This window comes from Amblyomma maculatum, chromosome 4 (genome assembly GCF_055883805.1).
Source record: "Amblyomma maculatum isolate TAMU_Amacu chromosome 4, ASM5588380v1, whole genome shotgun sequence".
Lineage (NCBI taxonomy): Eukaryota > Metazoa > Arthropoda > Arachnida > Ixodida > Ixodidae > Amblyomma > Amblyomma maculatum.
Window position 1 is genome coordinate 57384016 of NC_139347.1, and position 22741 is coordinate 57406756.

Genomic DNA, 22741 nt, shown 5'->3' on the forward strand with positions numbered 1-22741 from the left:
GATCCACAAATCACCAGGGCCTGGGAAATCCACAAATTAGAATCGGGGCGCGTTTGTGCAATCGTAAAAAGTACAAAGACTGCCCCCAGCGATGACCAATTGTTCTCTACGCTGAGATGAAAGGATCTTATTTCCAGGCTGTGCGCATTTAAAACGTAATCCTACGCTTGACGCAATAACAATGACAGCCGCCTGACTGCGCTGTTTTCGTCGCACGAAAGAAGCCACGAAAAAGCCCGCGCATGAAGGCCCAGCACGTATTTCATTCCAGACGGCGTCACGCAGTGCGGAAGATGAACGTTCGCGGGTCGTTCAAGTCGGAGCCGCAAGGTGCCACAAAGGCGTCACTGCGTGTTGAATGCGGGCGTCCCGTGAGCGCCCATCATCGTGGGTGGGCCAAAAGCTCCGCTGAATGGTCAGCGCTGTTTTGCTCTTTCGCCGTCTCTATTAGAAAAACCCGGCCGAAAAGTGGTGACGGGAAAATAAATGTTAAACTAGCTTCGATCTAAGAACTGTTGCTCATGACAGTTACGAGTTGGAGATGAGCACAGAGGTAACCATTCGGAGACGAAAATGAATTGTCTTGAGAGTTCTGAGGTAGATTTATGCTCAAATTGGCGTAAGCTATATTGACAACGCCTGAAAACGTGCTTGAAGTGTTGCTGTTGTGGAAGTTCTTCTCTTTCAAGATACTTTGTTGGGCGAGTTGGTACACATGTCTTTTTTGAGTGACATTTTGTGCAGCAGGTGAACCCAGGGGTTGTTTCACGTGATTGTTTCGTTTTCGTCATGTTTGTTTTTATCTGGGCCTTGGAGTAAAGGCTTAGGCATATAGTTGTGAGTCAGCGCTTGTACTGTGGCTTCCTTTTATCTTGTCCTTTCTCTTCTTGTTCGCGCTGTTTAAATTCTTCTCTTCCATTAGCATCAGCATGGGACAAAATAGCGAGGGTATGCAATTCTGTTGGAAAACTCCAGCGTTGGCTAATCGCCTGGAACCTGCTTCTTCCCTGATATTTCGGGGACCGTAATAATTTAAGGTGCAGATCATGTACGTTCATAGACAAACATATGTGTATATTTGCACCATGAATCTATTGTGCTGCTGTGTCTATCGCTCACCGAGACGTATCTCGCCATGCCAGTTCTGTGTCTATAGCACTTCCTTACTTACACTATATTTATTGGTACCTAAAGACAATACGACTGTACAAATTCTCTTCCGCGCGCATTCTCTCGCGAGCACCACACCTTATTCAAGCCGATGTTAAGTCTATAGATTTACCGGGGCATTTATTTGAACGAGCGTGTTCAGTTGTCCGCGGGCTCTTAATTTAGTATACACGGCGTCAACCTCAACGTTAATCGAGTCAAGACACTCATTTTACTTGTAAATTAATTTTCATTACATGCCAAGATTCTCCGCCATATATGTATAGTTGGCAGGAGACAACCAACGCAAGGGGCGTTGCTGCGCTCCAAGAAAGCACAGTCTGTGTTCAAACACGTCAGAAGCGAACGAAGTGAAAAGGATAGGATTAGAGAGAATGTTTTTTCCCAGAAACGCTGCACATCCGTTTCAAAACGGGAGACAGAAGTGAAACACGAAAAAGAAAAAGTCCTTTCAACCGCTGAAAGCTATAGCATAAAGGGGCTACGGATGCCGGCTACTCGTGCGCAACAATTCGTCCCAGTGGGACGTCCCGTTGGCTCGGCGTGAGCGACTCCGCGGAGCCTCGGGGCAGAAAAAGCGAGTGCATTTGTCAAGTCGCGTTCAGTCAAATCGATCGTGGCACCGTTGGCCAGCGTGCGCGCGCACGCGTGGGCTGGCGTAAAGCCCCCGAAACTTCGCGGGCTTTAGGTCGCTGGCTGCACGATGCGTGCCGATTGCCAACCACCTCCTCAAGCATCCGCATCGCCATCGGCGCGCCGCAGGCACCAATGGCGTACCGCGAGGCGCGTCCAGTCGGCAGATTTCAGAATGCGCATCGCATTATTACGCCAGGCCGGTCGTGTACGGCGAAGGGAGGAAGAGCGTATATGTGCGAGGCACATACGCGACTCCTCCTGTCCCACGTATATATATAAAAAAAAGGCCAAAAGCAGCGCCGGGCAACACAAACGGTACGCACGCACACACATGAGCCAAGCCGAGCGCGAGTAATCTCCCTTGTCAGGGCGACATGGGATCCATTTAGGACCTTCCCAATTAGCATAACGAGTCCTGCGCCGGCAGCGGCGGCTGCGGAGCTTGCGTCCGCTCGGCACGGCCAGCTCTTGCGCCGGACAGTCGGTGCTGCAGATGCTGCCGCTGCTTGCTCAAGCTGCCGCCGTTGCCTCCTCCTTAGCTGGTGCTTCGCGAGCCTCTTGGCGGTGGCATTACGCTGCTGCTGTTGCTGATGCTTCTCGGCCAAACTGGTTCTTGCGTCGCTGTCCCTAATTGCCGTCCTTTGGGTGTCTTTTTGTTTGAGCCCTCGCTGCGGGGCGCCCGGACGAAAATTGAAAGCCCCGAGTCGCGGCTTAGCGATCGGTCTTGTGTGAAGCTGCTAGCTGCTGTCCGCTTTCTTGCTCGCTTGTGGTTGCTGCTGCTGACCGAGCTGTCGCTTGTACTGCTGCTGTTGGCGTTCGCGTTGCAGGAGAAAAGAGCGCTAGGCCAGAGCCAACGCTGAGCTGCAGCGGGTGTATGGCGGCCATTTTCCCCCCTTTTGAGCACGAACGCCTGCGTGCGCGTGTCGATTTCCTTTTATCTCTGGGCTTATCTTTTCGGCTGCGTAACCTCTTTGCACTCGAAAGAGTATACACTCAGTCGAACATTGTGCGCGGCACCCTTACCCCGCCTCGTCTCGGCTGCCTGGGGCGTTGGTCTGTCGTGTGGCGATGTAAGTCGGCTGGTTCCAGTGTGTGTATCTGTAGCACGCGAAGATCACGCAGTCAGTCATGTGTTTATGGAGCGTGAGGCCGCGGCAGCCTTCGGGTTATCCTGCGGTCATTTGCCCTGTCGTGTTGCTTGCTTTCCGTCTCTTCGTTTATTGATTTTTTCCCTCCAAGAAATGAACGTGTATCGAAATGAGAGGCAAGGTAGGGAGTTAAACGTAGATGAAACTAACCAACTCGTTTTGTACCTAACGACTGTCGCCTCCTAGACTGTTTCGACGTTTCCTGCTGAAAGGATCGCCAATAGGCTTCGAAAGAGGCGTTACCGAAAAAAAAAAAAAAGTAAATAAACACTGTACTCGCTACGCTTTTAAAAAAAATGGGAGAGGGGGGGGGGAGAGACTTTACCGCTCTACGTTAGCTACAAAACAATTAAACGCGTTAACCGTTACCGTTAATGAAAAACAACTACCGCACGTTACTTTACCGTTACTCTATGGCTATAGATTTCTCCCAGTGCGTCTTAGCTGCAAGAACTCACGATAACAATTCTATGAAACTCATATTTCGCATAAAACTTCTAGCCAGACAACATGTTTACCCGAAATCCTGATTTCACGAGAATACTTCGCAGAAATGTGTTGGAGCTTATCAATGTTATAGTTGCCTAAAGTTTCCTGTAGACTTATATATGATTGCGTGTAACTATGTGCCACATGATGAAGCAATTTTTTTTTAATACACAAAATTACACTTCTTCATCAATTCTACCCTCACAAAGAAAATATCGCTGTAATAAATCTACAGCAATTACCAAAATTTTGATCTTCCAAAATGTTCCGTGTGCTTTTACTAACAAAATAGACGCACAAATTGTGTTGAAATAAATTCTTAAATGGTAGTTTCGAAAACATATATTTACGAGCATGACCTTTTTTTTTTTTTTTCAATAATTACCGCAAAAAATTGCGAGTGTTTATGTGAAGGTTGTCAAGGTCTGCCTCGCTCGCTCAGCATTACAATAATCAGAAACGTAGCAGCTTTTGGGGATAAAAAGAAGCAAAATTTATTTTAAAACAAAGTTTATTTATTTATTTATTTATTTATTTATTTATTTATTTATTTATTTATTTATTTATTTATTTATTTATTTATTTATTTATTTTAGGCAGGGTGGCGGCGTCGTCAAGGGCAAGTGTTTTCTGGTATACATAGACGAGCCGCAACAAGGGTCGTCGAGAGCACCTGTACATTTTGTTTATTTGCAGCACCCCTTCAGGTGCTCTGTGCTTTATTTATTTATTTATTTATTTTTTTGATAGGGGGCAGAGGGGGCGGGAGGACAACTGGAATAGCAACTGAATATTAACGTGACCAGTCACGTACGTTATCGAAATAAGTAACGCGCTACCGCCAACACTGCTTTTGAGCACCTCAGAGTACTGGAATTAGTAACTGCGTGGATTAGCTTGTCATAATTTCATATATCGTGTTTCTACAGCGACCATAAAACAATATCGATGAATCACATAGTTCTTGTAGGGGCTCGATAGTATGGTTCAGGAAAACACAGTCGTCGAAAGCAAACAGCGGAGTTCGCTATCAATGATCAACTTTATTTCAACAGCAGCTTATAGACCAAAATTAAAACAAATTCTTTCCCGGGACAGCATGAATGTTTTGCGTGAACGATTCACGCCTGAGATCACTGTGCCTGAGATCTCACGATTTCACCAGTGCTATTTATTCTACAATCTAACAGGCATACTGATTTCAATTATCATTTTTTTTATACCACCGTGGCTGCTTCAATTGAGCGTCAAATTTCAATGAACTGAAAGAAATCTCAGACTTTACTTCTTCAAGTTCGTGCGTGAGACACATGAAAACACATTGCACGCTCACATGCGATGTAGGTGGGTTTGCGCATGCGCAAATCCGTACCAACATGTTCGTTACATACCTAGCACGGCCGCCTACATGTCGGGTGCAATGCAGGCACCGCATTCTCTGTCTGCAATAAAAAGAGAGAGAGAGAGAGAAATTTCCTTTTATATCTCAAACAACGCGTATGTTTAGGCTTTCAAACTCACTCATCAAAAATTGCCATCCTTTTCTAATATTACCAAATATTGACACGAATAGAATTTATCTCAATGTTTTAGTTTTAACGCCTTGAATATCCAGTGATTAACATGAGTCCCCAGAATTAGGGAGATGGCGTATAAACTTCGATAAGCCGTCAAAATTATTATTTCTTAAGTTCTTCACAATGGTGCGACTCATAAATAGAGCAAAAAAAGAAAAGAAAAAAATACCTTTTTTTTTTAGCACTTAGGTTACATTCCTTGAATACAGAGTAGACAGCTGATGACAGTTCCAATGAACGAATAGAGACACTGTTTTCACTGTTTATCTGCAGGCACTACTGGGCATGAAATGTTGTTTCGATACTGTCCGTGACAGCCATGTTTCAGGGAAGGCTAGGCGTAATAATGTTTTTTGAACAGTTTACTCAGCCTCCGTTTAGCCGGTCTTACACAGTCGGGTGTCGGCATTTGCAGCCGCTTTTCAGGCCAGGCTCTCAACGATCCGCTAGCTTTTTCTGCGCTGAAGTCCAGGAAAGCAAAGGAAATTGGAAGCAAGAGACTTTTTCTTTGTTGCGACATCTGCCGCAAAGTTTCTCTCCTTCTTTCCTCACTTTTCCGCTGATATGCCCCCCCCCCCCTCCCCCCCCCCCCCCACCCCACCTTCTCCTTGCCACCTTTCTGTTATCGTTTCAAGCGAAATGGTCGAGTCAAGATTTCGAAGAGCCACTCGTTCGGTTCATTTGATAATATCTGTCGATTTTGGCGCTCGATTGCATGGACACTTCTGACGTTGTTTCAGCGTGGTCATGAATATAGGTTACTAGGAAGCGCAAACTATGGGGCAGACAATAAGCACATTTAGCGTCGAGGAGAGGTACTGATGTATACGAATATACCGGTATAGTGGAAGCTTCCTACCCACACGTAGCGGCGGGACAAGGTGCCTCCACTGTGAATGCGTGGTAGCTGGCGCCAGGTACAGCCAGTGTACCTCTACCCTAATGCCTCTCCAAAATGTTAAATCCCTCCATTGGTAGAAAGAGCGCGTTATCCATAGCGTTTTAGTCAAACATCACAGCTTTCATGGGCACTTTGTGCACATAGAACGAAAGAAGGAAAGAACGGAAGAAGGACAGAAGGAAAGAACGAAAAAAGGACAGAAGGAAAGAACGAAAAAAAAGGACAGACGGAAAGAAAGAAAAAAGGAAAGAAAGAAGGTATAGACCTAAAAACGAAAAGAAAGAAGGTAAGAACGAAAAGATGAAAGAATGGAGTCTGTGGCAGTTTTAAGTAATCGCAGAGAGCACAGGAAAGAGAAAACGTTAGACTAAATTTTCGACACGTGTCAGAAGCTTAGACGATTTCTTTCAACATGTGCAGAATAACACCTTATAATATCCCTGAGTTTCCTAACAATTAAAATGCGTCGCCTTATCTTGGGCATATTTAAAACTTTCCATTCTGGAGACAACCGTGAGTGTGTGTAGTTACTGGAAGAACTGTCAATATTCGCTCTGTGTTTGCTAAAGGTCAAAATTTCAAGCGTGGTTTAGGTCGTGTCAGAGAAATAGTGACCCAAGCTCTTTCTCACTTATAGTCGCCGGTTTGGCCATTCGTTGCACAGACGATGGGCTTTGTGTCCGCATCATGAGTTGATATGCATTGACTTCTCAAGTTGGTTGAGCCTATACTTTCAGCTTTGGATTTTTCTTTTTTGTTCTTTAGGTGACTTGCGTGTTCTTTACATGACTTGCGCGTGTCCTTTTTGAACCGTTTCGTACCTGATAAATAGACTTTAACGAATTTGGTGTTATGTAGTCAAAATAATAACCAACAAAAAATAGCGGGTGCTTACGATTCACTTTAAGATGTGGTTTGTAGGGTTTAATATCCCAGACCGACGCAGGCTATGACAGACGCCGTAGTGGAGGACTCCGGAAATTTCGACCGCCTGAAGATCTTTAACGTGCACTGACATCGCACAGCACACGGACGCCACTCCGTCCCGCCTCTATCGAAACGCAACCGCCGGCGGTAGGGTTCGAACCCGGGATCTCCGGTACATTAGTCGGACCTTCATTCCGCGAGTTTTTCGCAGTTATAGATTGGCACAGGGTTTGCCATCATCTTGTCAGCCCTGTCTAATACCAAAGCAACAAAAAAAAACAAAAACAAAAAAAAAAAAAACAGGCGGTCCAAATTTCCAACACTGTTCAAATAAGGGCCCTGTTTCGCGCTTCCTTCATTCTTGTATTCATATTCATATAACGCAGCTTAATTCCCTGCCAGAAAGAAGACGTACTAAGTACTATTACACTTACACCGCAGTCGATATCGAAGCAAAAAACAAAGGCAAAGTAAGCGAGTAGCGTCGACTGCCTTTTAAGGTAATTTTTTCTTCCCATTATCTGTAGTGCAAGGATACATTCATCTGGGACTTGTTTACAATGACACCATGAAGCTCTTATCATGCACATATACACTATATGCGAGTTGCACGGGCATTTAAAGATATTGATTACCATCGTTATGCATGTTTTAAACTCAGATTTTGTGGCATAGTCGCCTAGGTGTGTGTTAAGAAACGAGGCAAGGAATGAGGTACATGAGCACATGAGAATAACATAACAAGATTACAATGTAGCTATTGCACAAAAGAACGGCCTCAAGGAAATGCATCATCTCTAATTTTCACCAAACACCAGTTGGAGACGGTAGTTCACCACACAAATAAATACGCGAGGCCGTTGTCTCAGGAACGCCTCTTCTCCCAAGAAAACTAGTAATGAGTTCACGACGTAAAGACGACCGAGTATCGTTTACACGGCACGGCTCCGAAACTCATCCGATACGTCTGCGCAACGACATCGCCGCAAACTGAACAAGCCTGGTATTATTAGCAGGCGTGCGAAACGGCAGTGTGGAAAGTGGCACCGCGTAACAAATAAATGAAGCAGTGCCTTGCCCACAGAATCCCACATGAACCGCGCGCCGTAACGCAGGCGGTCGCGAGTGTGCAACACAACCTAACCAAGTCGCCAAGCAGTGTCGTATGTATAAAGCGCTAACCGCATGAGGGGACAATTCGCGGCGACATGCCGCGCGACGGGCTGAGGGCCGCCAAAGCATTGCCGCACGTCGCTGTCGCTCGGTTTCTGGGTTTTTAGAAAATTTCGCGTGTCGCCCGGAAGCAGCTCGCGAGGCAGCCAATCGCAGAGGGCTTTAGGGTGCTCAACTTCCGTTCTGGCTTTTTTTTTCTTTTTATTGCGTGTGAAGTTTGTTTTCCTAGTCCGGTTTGAGCGAAGAACCTGGTGCCTTCACGCGCTCACTTCGTCTGATCCGTGTATATATGAGTGCATCGAGATAATTCAGTAAAAGCTTGGAAGGGTAATAAAAGAAAGAAAAAGGTTAGCGTGGCTAGATATTGTTAATGTCCGAAAGAAGCAGGAGAAAGTCGCTGCTTGCAATGCAAGTCGGCATCGCAGTGTAGTAGCGCACCGCTGCGCTGTGACGCTTTAAAATACGATGCGTTACAAGAAATTTCATCAGTGTTTTATCGTACTTCATGCTGTTTAGTGTTAGGAATGGGATATAGCGTGATTGCACTCCCCTTGACCGAATGACGAGGCGGCGGTAACAGAGCAACGCTGAAAACGCGCCTCTCTGTTGCTGAGCCCGTCGCTGCGTGCGGTATGCACCAGCAAAAACGACAGGCGGCGGCGTCGCGCGACGGATCGCTAGGGGTTGTCGCCTCATGCGGTTACCGCTTAACTCTGTAGCGAGGACGACACTATGCGGGCTAATATATCGACTACACGCTCTTCAACAATGCTGGTTAGGGCAGATAGAGTTGAAGTGCATGCATATGAATGACAAATTTAGATTTATATAAGGCTTATAGTTGTTTGCATTATAAGGACGAAAGTGTGTTTAAGATAATTTCATTGTATTGTTTCGAAATGATCTAAAGCACAACGAAGGGACTTGTTTCTCCTGACACTCGGACTGATGGTTTCAAAGACAACATAAGCACTGCTATTATGCATGCATATATAGTCGTATGGATAGTACATTGTTTGCACGGTTTCGCCTTGTTCGTATATGCATGCGTCTGCACTGCCCGTATATTGCTACCACCGACAAACCACAAGAGTAGCCTTGCGACGTTGCAAAGCCCTCTTCGAGACGGTTTCAAAGACAACATAAGCACTGCTATTATGCATGCATGTTACACTGTCGTCGCATAGTTTGTACATTATTTGCACGGTTTCGCCTTGTGTTTAGCAAAAAGTTCCATTAGACATTCACATGAGCGACGACAAATGACCGAAACAGAAAATGCACCGCGTGTAAGCAAGCGTTTGCACTGCCCGTATATAGCTACCCTCGCCAAAGCACAAGAGTAGCCTTGTGACGTTGCAAAGCCCTCTTTGGTGTGTCGACTCCTTTCTCATTTTGTCCATGTGCGTTTTCGGCTGATGCAAAATAAAACACTTAATTTTAATTGCTCGCACTTTGCTCCATACAGGCAGCGCTGCTGTTATCTTGAACGTGTTTTTGTCCGTATGTGAATCATAAATGCGAAAGTATTACTTCGTTATATATGTTCAGATTTCTGTCTGCAGAACGTGTCCGCAAAATCGTATCCGCAGCAGTTGTGAGTAATTAAGAGATAGATGTTAATTAGTGGGGTCAATCGATAAAGGGCGACGTAATATTGTATCCAAAAAATAATTAGAACTATAAGTTAATTACGTAATTAATTAGAATAGGTGGTTCACAAGAAAGGTGAGCATCTGTCACACTTGTTCTGTGGACACCTGAACCACGCTGTAAATGAAGGGAGAGAGGTGAGAGTGAAAGTACCAAAGACTAAAATGGATAAACAAGTGTGACGTCAAGTACGTGACGTCACACAGCCGAAAGTAGAGCCGAAAAAAGGCATACTAGAAATTGGCGCGCAATTTGAAAGTAGGAAAGATTAAAATGGGTAAACAAGAAGTGAATTAATGTGACGTAGAGGATGTGACGTCACGCAACCGGAAATAGGGCCGAAAAAGGGCATAGGAAGAGATTGGCGCAATTTGAAAGTACCAAAGACTAAAATGGGTAAACAAGAAGTGAATTAAGCAACTATAGAAGCAACCAGAAGCAGCCAGAAGCAATCAACAGCAGCATCCGTGTTTTCGCATTACTAGTCCAATGCAGATTCTGTAGTGCTCTTTAATTTTTTTGAAAGTTTAGAGAGATGCTCGAGCTTCGCCTTAGGAGTAAACTTGATTGCGCCTTTAACACCGCTTTTTCAATCCGCGCATTTTTGTCATTGCGAGACAGGCACAGAGCTGGCGAAGTGTTAAACGTATTCAGATGGTTCGATTTTTCTGGAAACAAAAGCGGAGGAGTATATGCACTCACTTTACACTTCTAATGAACGGCATACAATCGGAGGTGCTCGTACCTATGTCGTCGGTTAATTGCTAGGGAACATCCGAGCTCGCAATCTCGCCCGAGATGTTAGCTACCGGGCGGCGTTGGCAACGCGTTTTCACCCCAAGGAGCTGTGTACGCTGCCTTCGTAAAAGAAGTTGATCTTTCGAGCCTGAAGACAGCCCGGCCTCCTCCTCCTCCTCCTCCTCCTCCTCCTCCTCCTCCTCCTCCTCCTCCTCCTCCATGATTGCTGCTGCTCGCTGCACTTTCTTTCTTTCCACTTTCACTCCCACCTTCCTCCCTTCCCTTACGGCGCGGTTGAGGTGTCCACAGAAAACAAGTGAGACAGTTACCGCGCCTTTTCCTTCCTATAAATCAATCAAACACGCTGTCTCTGCAGCTCTCCGTCTTTAGCGATGTATTTCCGTGGTTGCCCACTCTGCCTGCGGGGATCTTTATATACTGTAGGCGCATGCGGCTTTTGATTCTGGCCCTATTTCAAGCTGATACCTGTCCAGACACGTCGACACACAACTAAGCGCAACTGCCAACGGGAGCCGAGCCAATGGCCTGGCCCGCCGATCCGCTCGTCCATGCCACGTTACCAGCACACTTGCCAAACTGTCAGCTGCCTGCCTACATGCCAACGTGGCCATTTCTCATAGTCTGATGGGTCACAACTTTCTCAGCTATCGGGAATAAGTGAGACTGCATATCGTTCGCGATCAGGCTTGCGAAGCTATTTCATTAAGAGAAGATAACGGGAACAAAACAGTACCCACAAACCTGCCGCAGTTACAGCTCACACAGCTTTCACTGATCGCGCCTCGCTTTGCATCCTGGAGGAAAACGGAGGATTGATTGATTTAAACTTATTGATTTACAGGAAGGGAAAGGCGCGGTAACTGTCTCACTTGTTTTCTTGTGGACACCGCAACCGCGCCGTAAGGGTAGGGATGAAGGTGGGAGTGAAAGTGGAAAGAGAGAAGGAGGAGCCGTAGTGGAGGGCTGCGGAGTAATTTCGACCACCTGGGGATCTTTAACGTGCACTGACATCGCACGGAAAACGGAGGAACTATACAGTGAAGCGAACGATATTGGTTTTCGGTTCCGCCAATTGGCGTCTCCCTGATTCGCTTGGTGTGTACAAAAACCGAGGTACCGGCGAAGCAAAGACACGTGACCAGACTCGCACGGCGGCCTTGGAGGAAGCAAATTCGTTCAAGTATAGCATATTATCGATCAAAAACAACTAACAACATGACGAAGAAAGGGCACGAACATTCTAACGAAGCTATTTTTTATAATACGTGGTTCGGGAGGCGGGTGAAGTCATGCTTGCCATATTTGAGTTTGAGATTTGTTTGAGGAAAATAAGGCACAACGAAGAATGGAAGCAATGAATCTAAAATAAACAAACAAGCAAAAAATGACGAGCGGTTGGAAAGGGACGTTGCATTTCCTTCGCCAACCGCACCGCGGTATACTTGTCCTTCCCGTCGTAAAGGCAGTTTCATTCCGTTTTCGGGGCGGAATAACGTGTTGCGCGGCAGATTCAGTGGATACGCAATCACACCTGGTGTTCGAGAGCAGAGTAGCCCGGCTGAAAGCTATAGAAGGCACGCTCGGGCTGCTCGGAACATGAATTTGTGCATGTCACCTATAGCGAGAGTTAGCCCTGCTACCCTTTTCGAAACATGACAGTTCGTACAAGCAGACAGCAGTAAAATAACGGACAAGCCTCTTATTCTCGAATATTGACCTGAATCAGTTCTTAAAGGCTGTCTGCCAGCAACTAATTGCGCGAACGCCTCTGAAAACGTGGCTTCATGTACGGACGAATCCGAAGTGCCAATGAGTACCTCAACCACGTCACCACAGAGAGCTCGACAAACTAATGCGCGTTTCAGTGGACTTTTCTGGTTGCCACCTTATATTCAGTCGTCAAGCCTAAATCGGTGATTGCAGCATAACTAGTGACATATATGCCACATCAAAGTCCGCATAAGTGCCACATCAAACATGCCACATCAAAGTCGACGGAGAATCAGTGACAACTTACAAGCAAGAAAGCGAGAAACATGTATACTTGTAACACCCACGTGACTTGTGGCAGCTGCTAAACATATCTTTCAGCCAGGCATGTATGTTTCAGTCAAAAATTAAAGTAAATATGTACTTTGCGTTTGAGCTAGAATATCTTAAAACGTCATTTCCATTTCCGCTATACAAGTAAACAAGAGTACAGATGATAGATTTTTGTTTTGTTAGCTTTACACATAATTTCACTTTAGATGTGTTAGAATGCCCATCGTAATATGATGGCTGAAAATTCTGCTGCCCGCTACTCGTGAAAGCTGCCCGGCACCATTTTTATTTGTGTGTCCCTGAGTGTTTTATATAGTGTGCCAACAAACCGCACCATCCGTACTGGATGGCGGAAGCGGTTGGGAGCAGCATGTTGACCACCACTCCAGCGAAGGGCTGTGCTCTGCATCGATTGGCTGAGCTCTCATTATCGACGATCGAGCAGCATCGTGAATTAGGAAGATGCATCTGTTGTATAATTCGTGGAGCGCATATTTCCGATTATGATAAATTAGAACTATGACTGAGGGCACAAGCGCGCGGCGAAGGAACCGTATACGCGGGCAGCTAGCGATCACGGAGTGCCGATTTATTAAAGATGCTCTTCGTTCATCGCTGTACTCATTACCACCAGTGGATCCCGTTTCGTGCAATGTATTTTCTCGGCAGTGGCTATTGTTTGATGATGCGCTACGTTCATATACTGCGTGAAAGAATTTGAAATTAGGTGCATGTCATGTCATGAATGGGGAGCACATTGAAGAACGGGGTAGTGTATATATCGTCTTTTTGTTCACTGTTTCCTGACGGTTATAGCCCTGTGTGTGAAACGCTATCGGGTGAGGTTTTCGTCGTGTACTCAAAGGACAAATGAAGTGCTTTCTTTTTTTGAGCATCTTGAGCTTTTAATCGCATCACATTTCTTAGTATCCACTTCCGGACACAAAAGCTGTTCTTCGAAATATGAAGTATAATGCTCAAAAAACAAAAAAAAAAAAATTGGGAAATCGAAACCTTCAGGAGTTAATACAGACGGCGGTGCATCCCCTGACGTCACGCTCTCATGATTGTCCACAAAAATCTCCCCAACTGAGGGCTACGAAATCTACATTTTAAAAATTCATTCGTGCTGCTACAAAGCATCGGGCCGCTGCGAAATTTGGTATAAAAATGGGCAGCAAAAGTTCTGGAGAACGTATGCTGTGAAAGGGCCAATAACATTCGAGGAGGTCGGAACAACGCCGGAGTCGCCCTTCATTCCTGGTACTGATTCGATGCCTTTATTTGCGCATTCCACATAGATTGTCAACCTTCATAGTTTTATCGTATGTATTTATGACGTCATCAACTCTTTGGCACTTTGTCCGGGCATGTTCGTACCACGTGATCAGTTGATGACTCACCACAATATTTTATTACCTAATCTGTTGACATCGCCTGATGAGCATTAATGTTGACCGAAATTCTCACTGATCCATAATCACCGAAACCTTGGTTCGAAAGCATGCAATTGGAGGTATACAGTACGGTCTACTGTTAAGTGGAACATGAGAATATGAGACTGCTGCACTTTGCAAAGCGCTCCTATGAGATCCGACAAGAATCGATGGCACAAGGTCCATGCTTAGTAAGCATCGCTAGCTGCGCTCCTTGAGCATGCACATAGTGCCCCCCTCCTCGCTATTTGTCGGTGGCAGCGCTTTGCGAAGTGTATAGGTCGCGCGATCGCATGTTCCCTTTAACAGTAGACCGTACTGTATAAGTCGTTGGTTGGAATACCTTGAATGGCGCGTATATATATATATATATATATATATATATATATATATATATATATATATATTTGTCCAACGAAAACTGATATGAAACCATCCAGAACGCGTCAATATTTTGAGGCGAAAGTCGAGAATGCTGGCGCCACATCTACAGTATTGATCAAAAGTCCCGAAGCCAGACGAATTTTATCTCAGTGAGAAAATGGAGGCATCATTCCGCCATTAAAGGCCAAATGGCATTTAAAATGCTAGGAAAATATTCTTTATCACGGCTTCATTTTGTGGCTTAGGCGAAATTTCTTTGGCTTCAGGACCTTTAACCAAGGCTGTACGTCAGTTAGTGGCCAGTATACATCGAGGAACGACACGTATATAGGTTTTCTGTAGTGGCGGTGGCCTTGGTAGTGGATGGGTCTGGATCGTCTGGATGCATCGAAATGACTCAATGTGCGTGGTAGGATTGCTGCGTGCGTCATTCGGCAGCATGATGACGCGATCCCCTTTCTAGCCGTGCAGCTGCTGATGATTGTATTTTTCTATAGCCATCTCTTGGACATTTCCCCGGCTTTTCGCATATAATAGAAGAACTAATGCTTTCTCACTGCGTTCATCATCGGCAGTGAATTTTCTCCTGTGCGCCTCAAAGGCCGTAAACTAGCAATATTCGAAAATTCGTCGTTGATAAGAAGTCTGTTCTTTACACATGTCGTCCATTGGTGATTTAATTTGGAGTCGGCAGCGAAAGCGCTGAAGCAGAAACCTATCAGAACAGCCCTCGTGACAGTGTTTGCTGTTGCATGCTCCCGGTGCGCATATGCTCTCCGCAATGTGCTTCTGATTTCTTTGAATATTTGTCCAGCCCACAATCACGCAATGCTGTGCCGACCTCCTTCCCACACAGGACGGCAGTAATACAGGTCTTAATTATCAATAATGACTACTAATTAATGCCGCTAACCAGTGTATACACAGATGCAAAGGCCTTAAACTAGAATGGCACACATCTATGCTCCTTTCTTCAGGAGAGCATTATTCTGGGAAACGTGACAGTACTGTCAACCTTATCTACAAAAAGACAATTCTAGTTCAAACAAAGGGAGACAGCATGGGAAATAAAATGAAGCAGAATTAAACTAGGTTTATGCTGTAATGGCTGAGAAAACATGTATTAAATATGCATAGAAATGCATAGAATGTATGACGCCTGCGTACGCCCTTAACTGAAATTTATGGACAGCAGTCCTGCATATTAATTATCAGTGTGTGCAAAAATACAGAAACGTCACCTTTCAAATTCACATTATCGGTTCTTGAGACCGGGAATTTTAATTTTGTATCCATTTACGTTGCTGATATCCTCTGCGGTCAACTATGGCAACATTGTTTTGGCGCAGGCGAGGGTTTTTCTCTGCAATTTACGCCCCTCCTTGGCGCAGTTCCGTTATTCCGCTAGGTGGCGACAGTGCACGACTTTCATGGCCAATGTAGATACCGCCGTAAAATAAACGACGGAAAACGTCTCTCACCAGTCTGATGCAACATGATCGCGGTTAAGAATGACGTAACGCGAAGAGCACTCGAAAAGACCGAAGTTATCACCGCAGATACCAGGCGGATACGGACATGGCAGATTGCAGGACGTAAGCGATAAGAAGCCAAGTTGACAACTAAGCGATTGCGCTACACCTAGGCAAAGAAGCCGAACACTTCTTGGAAAGGCAGAGTACCCACGGCTGCAATCGTTTCAGTGAGGTCACAACACCACCCTATATGTTTTTCTTTTCCTCGCTCGTGGAAATCATTGAGATAATACAAATGATGCTAGAAGCATCTAGAAGAGTCGCCTTGTGTTCATCTCCTGACCTTGATTTTTCTCGCCTAAGCCTTCTTTTCAACATCCATAAGGTACCTTGCGATCGTCAAAGAAGCGAAGATAAGTCATCTTGGTGCACGTCTACCGAAGGATGTCAAACGCTGCAGAGATCGATAAGAGCCAATTGGACGGATGACATTAGAGAGTTTGCGGCAACTTTATAAGGACAGTCTTAATTGGAGGGATATATGGGAGATGAATTTTCCCTGCAAACGGCGCAGTTGAGCTGATGATGATGACACCACCATCTGCTTGACTTCTAACGGCACAGATCCATGGGATATCTCCTCTATCCTCATATCACGAGGTGCATGAGGAATAAAGAATGCATGGCGTGACCTATGTAATGTGAGCGATTCTCATTTTTGTTTTTTGCTCTTTACTACAGCGCACCACACGACGCGAAGGTTGGCGTCGTAAAAGCAAGGCGCGCAAGTAGCTGCTGCGTGCCAAATACAGAGCATAAGTCAAGCATACTCTAGAACCAGTCTGCCAACAGACTGCACTAGCCAAGTTGTCGGCTTATTAATTGTCTTCTCGTAGTTTAAACATATCCGCCTCTGATAATCGCAATAAAATCTCACAAAGGCGAATAAAGGAGTAGGGCTTCGGTTTGATTTGTGGAAAAGAGGAGGGGGGTTAACGTCCCAAAGCGGCTCAGGCTATGAGAGACGCCGTAATAGAGGGCTCCGGAAATTTCGACCACCTGAGGCTCTTTAACGTGCACTGACATCGCACAGCACATGGGAGCCTTCTTCTCGCTTCCTTCGAAAAGCGGCCGCTGCGGCCGGGATTCGATCCCGCATCCTTGGGCACAGTAGTCGAGCGCCGTAGTGGAGAGAAGACACCGCCGAGCAGACGCGCCTGTTTGACAAGATACACCTCGACGGTACATCCGACGGAAGCAAAGGAATCAACGCCTTCTGGAACATCCGCTCAACAGAGTCTGCGCAGCGATTACTGCATAGCACATGCGTGCAACGCTGTCTTGTACTGCCACCGTGCGGCTTCGACGGCTACGACGACGAATCTTGCGACGCAAACGCGCGGAGGAAGATGAGAGAGAGAGAGAGAACGAGGGAAAGGAGATTGCAACCTCCTCCGCCAATCAGATGCAACCCGGCTCGAGCAGACGAGGGTGAGCGGAAAGACGCGCGCGCGCGAAGCGCTGAAGAAGCAGGGTGGAAAGGAGGAGCATTCCGAGTCATCCGGCGGCAAGAGAAGCTGAGGAGAGAGTTGGCACGAAGCAAACAAGAAACGCCATTCAGGCGTCGCGCGACGCACGGCGAACATCTCTGCGGCGGAGCGTGTGTTGCGACGGCGAGTGCGCGTGCCATGCGTCTTCCCTGCCGCCAGTGGGCGCGTCCGTACCCGATAGACGCATAGTTCGAACTCGGAGCCGTGTCAGTGCGCGTAGTACAAGCAAAACATTCGACGAGACTATATTTTGTTTTGAGTTGGCCGCACAACAGTACACGGAGTAACTGCTGCGAAGTTACCCTACACGACGTTCGCATGCCGGCCAATGGAGTCTCCCGGTGTGTTGACTGCGCTAACGGATTCCCGGCCAAGTGTGGACAGCGGCGAAGCCCTGTGCGATGACGCTGTCTTTGAGGAAGACCAGATTGTGCCCGACTGTACCCTGCCCGTATTGCCCCTCAAGAGTGACTGTATGTTGCAGGGCACCACGCCACCTCCAACCGCCGAGCCCCGCTGGAAAGCACAGGTACCTACACCGACGGCGTCTCTTTCTCCCTCTCTCTCTCTTTATGCCGATAATTGCTACCGTCAGGGCCCTTAATTAACGACGAAGGATGCGGTGCGGCCAGACGAAAGTGGCGTGCGAGCACAGCCTTTTTACTACTGCGCGCGCGGCAACGACGTGGGGAACAAGAAACCGATGCCACCGCTAGATGCTTGAGGAGACCGAAGAAATATACAGCTGCGAGCAGTATAAAAGGGGACGCCTTGTGGTTATGAACCAGATTTGTTCTACAGTTTTCGTAAATCATGCCTGTAGGTGCAAAATGTATGTGGCACTTTGGACCACTAAAGTACGATAAGGCGAAATCCTTTGAAACTACGCCGATTTCTGGTTCCTGAATTTCACACAGCCTACAGAAGCAGACGCAAGGGCTGATTGTGCTATCATCCTCCCATATGAAATGAGAGCCCCGAGTTGGAAGCTCCTGGGAACTGTAATGTCAGTTAGTGCTCGGCCATGTCAGCTGCCAGCTCGTAGCGAAAAGCGTGAGCCCAGGGTGGCATCACGTGACCTGGGGTGGCCGCAAAGTGCAACACGTGCGAACGACAGTATAAGCCATTAAAGGCTTTCGCCCTAAAAATATTACAAAATCGACAACAGTGAGTTTTTTCACATGACGGTCGGGATTATAATCGCTGACTGCATGCTGAGACAGCTTTTCTTTTTGTGTGTGTGCACATGTCAGATGATAGCTCACATATGTGATATCCACCTTTCCTTTCTGGAAAACTCATTTGGATAATTGACAGCAAAGCAACAGATGGTTTCGTTACACAACAGCGATCGCCGCCCCATAAAGCATGTATGGGACACATATACATACATATACATGGAATACGGCAGCACTGTCGAGCAGGCTAGACTATGTCTCGCCTGTCAGGTTTGATGTGACAACGCGGATCAGGTGTTCTGTTAACAGTCGAGAGTCGTTTAGCTAGGTTCACATTAATATCTTTGTTCGCACACGTCTGTTGTCCTCGGACTCGGTGCAGTGAACTGTGCATGTTGTGAACGGTCTGTCATTGTTACGAAGTACTCGCGCTGCTCTGGTTGCTTATTATATATGCACAGCTTGTAAACCTATGCGTTGAAGCCTTATGGCAGTGTCAGGTTATTTTTGCCGTGCAATAAGCGTGCTCTCGTGTAACGTGTTTTATTGATGAACGAACAATATGCATGTTCAGGTGAATTCCGCACGATCTACAACACGCCTTGTTCACTAAACACACGTTGCGAGGGCTCAACTGACATAACTCGTTTTATCGTGGCCTTTTCTTACACTTCCTCCCTCAACATCTATTCTGTTTTGTGATGACAACTTCGTATATTTTTTATTTGAGAGCTAACAGTATCGGTAGGAAAATGCACAATGTCGCATAAACATCTCTATGCACAATAGCTCGGCTAATTGTGCATTCTATACTCCTCGAAAGTGTCAACAATAAATGAGGCTTAAAAGTGTCAAGATTCCAAATTTGGTAAGCATATGTTCATGTAATAAAGGTGGTTACCGTGCCTGTCAGCTCTGTAGAACCTGATGACATTTCATCGCGAAATTCGTGCATATTTAGTATCCGAAATGTCTACTCGACGTTATTAGCACATTTGACCGTATCTAGCTAGGTGATTTCGATAGTGTCTTTTACACACTAAGCAACAAGGAAAACCTTTGTTATGCGTTCAAAGTCGCTTCGGGTTGACTAAATAGACATAATTGATCTTTGCCGACACTCTGCAATGCGACAATGACATTTTATAAGCCAGATGAGAAGTAGCCGAGGAGTTTTATACTGATCTCTACAGTTGCCAAAGTAGTCAGGACAATAATGAGATTGACGGTATGGAAAAGCAGTCAGACGTTCCGCCAGTGACGAAGGCTGAGGTTAAGAAAACGTTAGAAGCTATGAAAAGGAGGGAAAGCAGCTGGACAGGATAAGGTAACTATAGATTTGTTGAAAGGGGGAGATATCGTGCTAGAAAAACTGGCCACCTTGTATACGCAGTGCCTGGTGTCATCGACGGCACCGGAACCATGGAACAACGCAAATATCATCTCAATTCATAAGAAAGGAAACGCTAAGGACTTGAAAAATTGGACCAATCAGCTTACTGTCTGTTACGTATAAGGTATTTACTAAGGTAATCACTAATAGAATCAGGACAACCTTAGACTGCAACTGCTGCAACCAACAAAAGATCAAGCAGGTTTTCGGAAAGGGTACTCTACCATCGATCATATTCATATCATCAACCAGGTGATAGAAATATGCTCGGAATATAACCAGCCTTTATACATAGCATTCATTGATTACGAAAAAGCATTTGAAACCTCGGCGGTCATGCAGGCATTGTGAAATAAGGGTTTATACGAGCCGTATGTGAAAGTGCTGGAAGATATATACTGTGGCTACACAGCAACCATAGTTCTGCATAAAGTAACAAAATTCTATAAAGAAGGTGTTAGGTTTTGGCAAATAAAATAAAAGTTTATTGAAGTAATTTTATTTACAGCTGAGCTTTTTTCAGTTTTGTTTCGCCTTTTTTTTTTTTTTTTCAATCCTTCGTCACCTGAGTTGTATTTCTGTAGAACTTCCTCGCCCTACATGCTGCCGATAAATGGGAAGTCCTTGTCAGTAACCAGAAATATTCGCCATTTTAATTTGGAGATAGCAATCACGTTAAAGCAGTAAGCTCCTAACCTGGAATAGCGCCTCTTGTTCAAAGATGGTATAGGGTCATTAGCTTTTTCCTGTAGAGGACGAGCTCCAAGGAGGAACTTTTCTTGGCTTTAAATGAAGCGAAGCTAGAAGCACTGAGCGCCTTAAAAAGAGGTTTGCAATTAGCTAGATTGAAGAGAAGTCTTTCTATGTTTGAGTTAGTGCTGCGCTGGCGAATCAGGTGTGCATTCGGCTGTTAACATTGCTCGACCATATTAATATCAAATCGTCCCGTCGGTCAGTACCGAGAATTTCCCGACGCCTATTTGGGGTGCCGGACTCGAAGTATTTGGCGATTTAACACATGTTTTTAAGAGCAATGCTTGTTCTGGAGAATACAGCTGCGCGCCGTCCGATGAGGAGGAAGGATATGTCAGGCGTGATCCGGTGACAGCAATGTTTTCCAACTGACGCAACACCGGACTAACAACAACGGACACAACTAAATTTTATTTGCTACTTAAGCATATATGGGGCGCATTATTGGTCATGAACACCGGTCTTTAGACAAACGCTTACAGTGGAAACGTGCATAATTCAGGCTGTTGCCATCGTATACATGTTGGCACTGAACAAAATTATAGGAGCAGCGCTCGAGTGTCGTGTAGGATTCAGTATTCCCAGCAACGCCGCCTATTAACGACCGGAGTTTTCAGTTTGCGGGAGCTGTTATATAGAGCCGGGTATGGCTGATCGTTCATGCGAGTTTTTACTAACGGGATGGTAAGTGTATTTGCTAATTTAATGAAATTCGAACCCCAAGGCAGTTTAGCATATGTGATTCGTAACATACCTAGCGTATTAGTGCAGCATACGATGCAAGTCTGGCGAATTCAGATCGCTGGGGTTTAATCAAGCTAATAATGAATACACGTCGGAGTCGATCTTTCCTTTCTCAATTTCTCTTATCCGTGACGCTGCTCGTTATGGGCCTCAGCTGGTCTCCTACGTGATCTGTACCGTCCGCATACGCGCAAGTGGCAATATTAGGCTATGTGCTTCAAAATATTTAGAATGTGCACTATTGATCGCCCTTAAACTTAACCTCCATAACAGTATCTGGACATGTGCCACCCAACGTAATGGTATAAAATGATTCTGGTCGTTTATTTTGTCTCCTGTTGCTTACCGGCTCAAGAGCACTTAGAAACAGTTTGCGTTTTCGTATATTTCAGGTCTTGTCCAAGACGATTATCCCAAAGACGACGATAATGGATGATGACTTCTTGATGAGGTAAACGAAGAGATGAACTGAAGTTTATCAAAAAAGAAAAGGCTGTACGATATATACAGTAAGGTTGGGTTACAAATGGATCTGGCTAGCACGGAACCCTCGACTAGGCCCTGGGGCTCAGTTTTAATCCTTCGGGGTCCAGACAACATTTGAATAATAGCCAATTACAGCAAGCATCATCCCGATTGGTTGCTTGCTGCCTACCACCCCCTCCAGACTTTCCTAGCGCTATCAGCTTTCCCGGGACACATGTTCAAGCAAAGAACAACAAAAGCCAAAGCATGGCAGTGACTCCAGTGACCACATTAGCAACTTGTACTCAGAAGCCAACAACCAAATACCTGACCCTTTCAACGCTTCCTTTCGTAAACCCATGTCGCCTACGCGATGGCACAGTGCACCTGGTCACAACCAACGCTATGGTTGACACACTAATTTAGTATTGTCGTTTCGCCCTATACGATAAGTGAATGTCAGAGGCCTTCACCCTTGCTTTTTTTTTTGCAAAAAAGACGAACCTCTCCAAGCAGGTGCATCTCCATTTTACCATACGCGGGTTTTGTTGTTGAAACCTCGACTCACCAGTCGTTACACTGTTCGCCTGCCATTCCAACAGCCTCCGTAAGTGCTATCCACCTAGCACTGCGCGAATACTACCTCGCTGTCGACCAGCACCTTTGTCCTGTGTGCGCACAAGGAGTTCTGACGCTTACTGTGCCCAGCGCGCTTCCGCGTACCAGCACCTGCCCTTACAGTCGTGTTCCACATGCACAGACCCGGATAAATCGCAGTCGATCAAGCCCGGTGATGCAGAACAGAATAATCAAATCTTATTTTTCTGATCAATTAAGTAACTTTGTTTTCTTTGTCCGCCACGATGGGAAAAGTCCTTAGATGTTCT

At 45.8% G+C, this 22741-nt stretch overlaps 1 protein-coding gene across 2 annotated transcripts in view; it reads left to right on the forward strand.

The window, feature by feature from the left end:
* LOC146191131 (uncharacterized) overlaps positions 1-22741 on the forward strand; it is a 118026-nt gene that overhangs the window by 53282 nt on the left and 42003 nt on the right. Inside the window, exon 1 of one of the 2 annotated variants that reach the window (XM_084601608.1) lies at positions 17323-17850. The exons of the other annotated variant lie outside the window; for it this stretch is intronic. Coding sequence (XP_084457734.1) covers positions 17650-17850 — 201 coding nt within the window. The 5' untranslated portion in view covers positions 17323-17649. Of the gene's footprint in view, positions 1-17322; positions 17851-22741 lie in introns of those variants that run through there. 2 annotated transcript variants of the gene reach the window in all.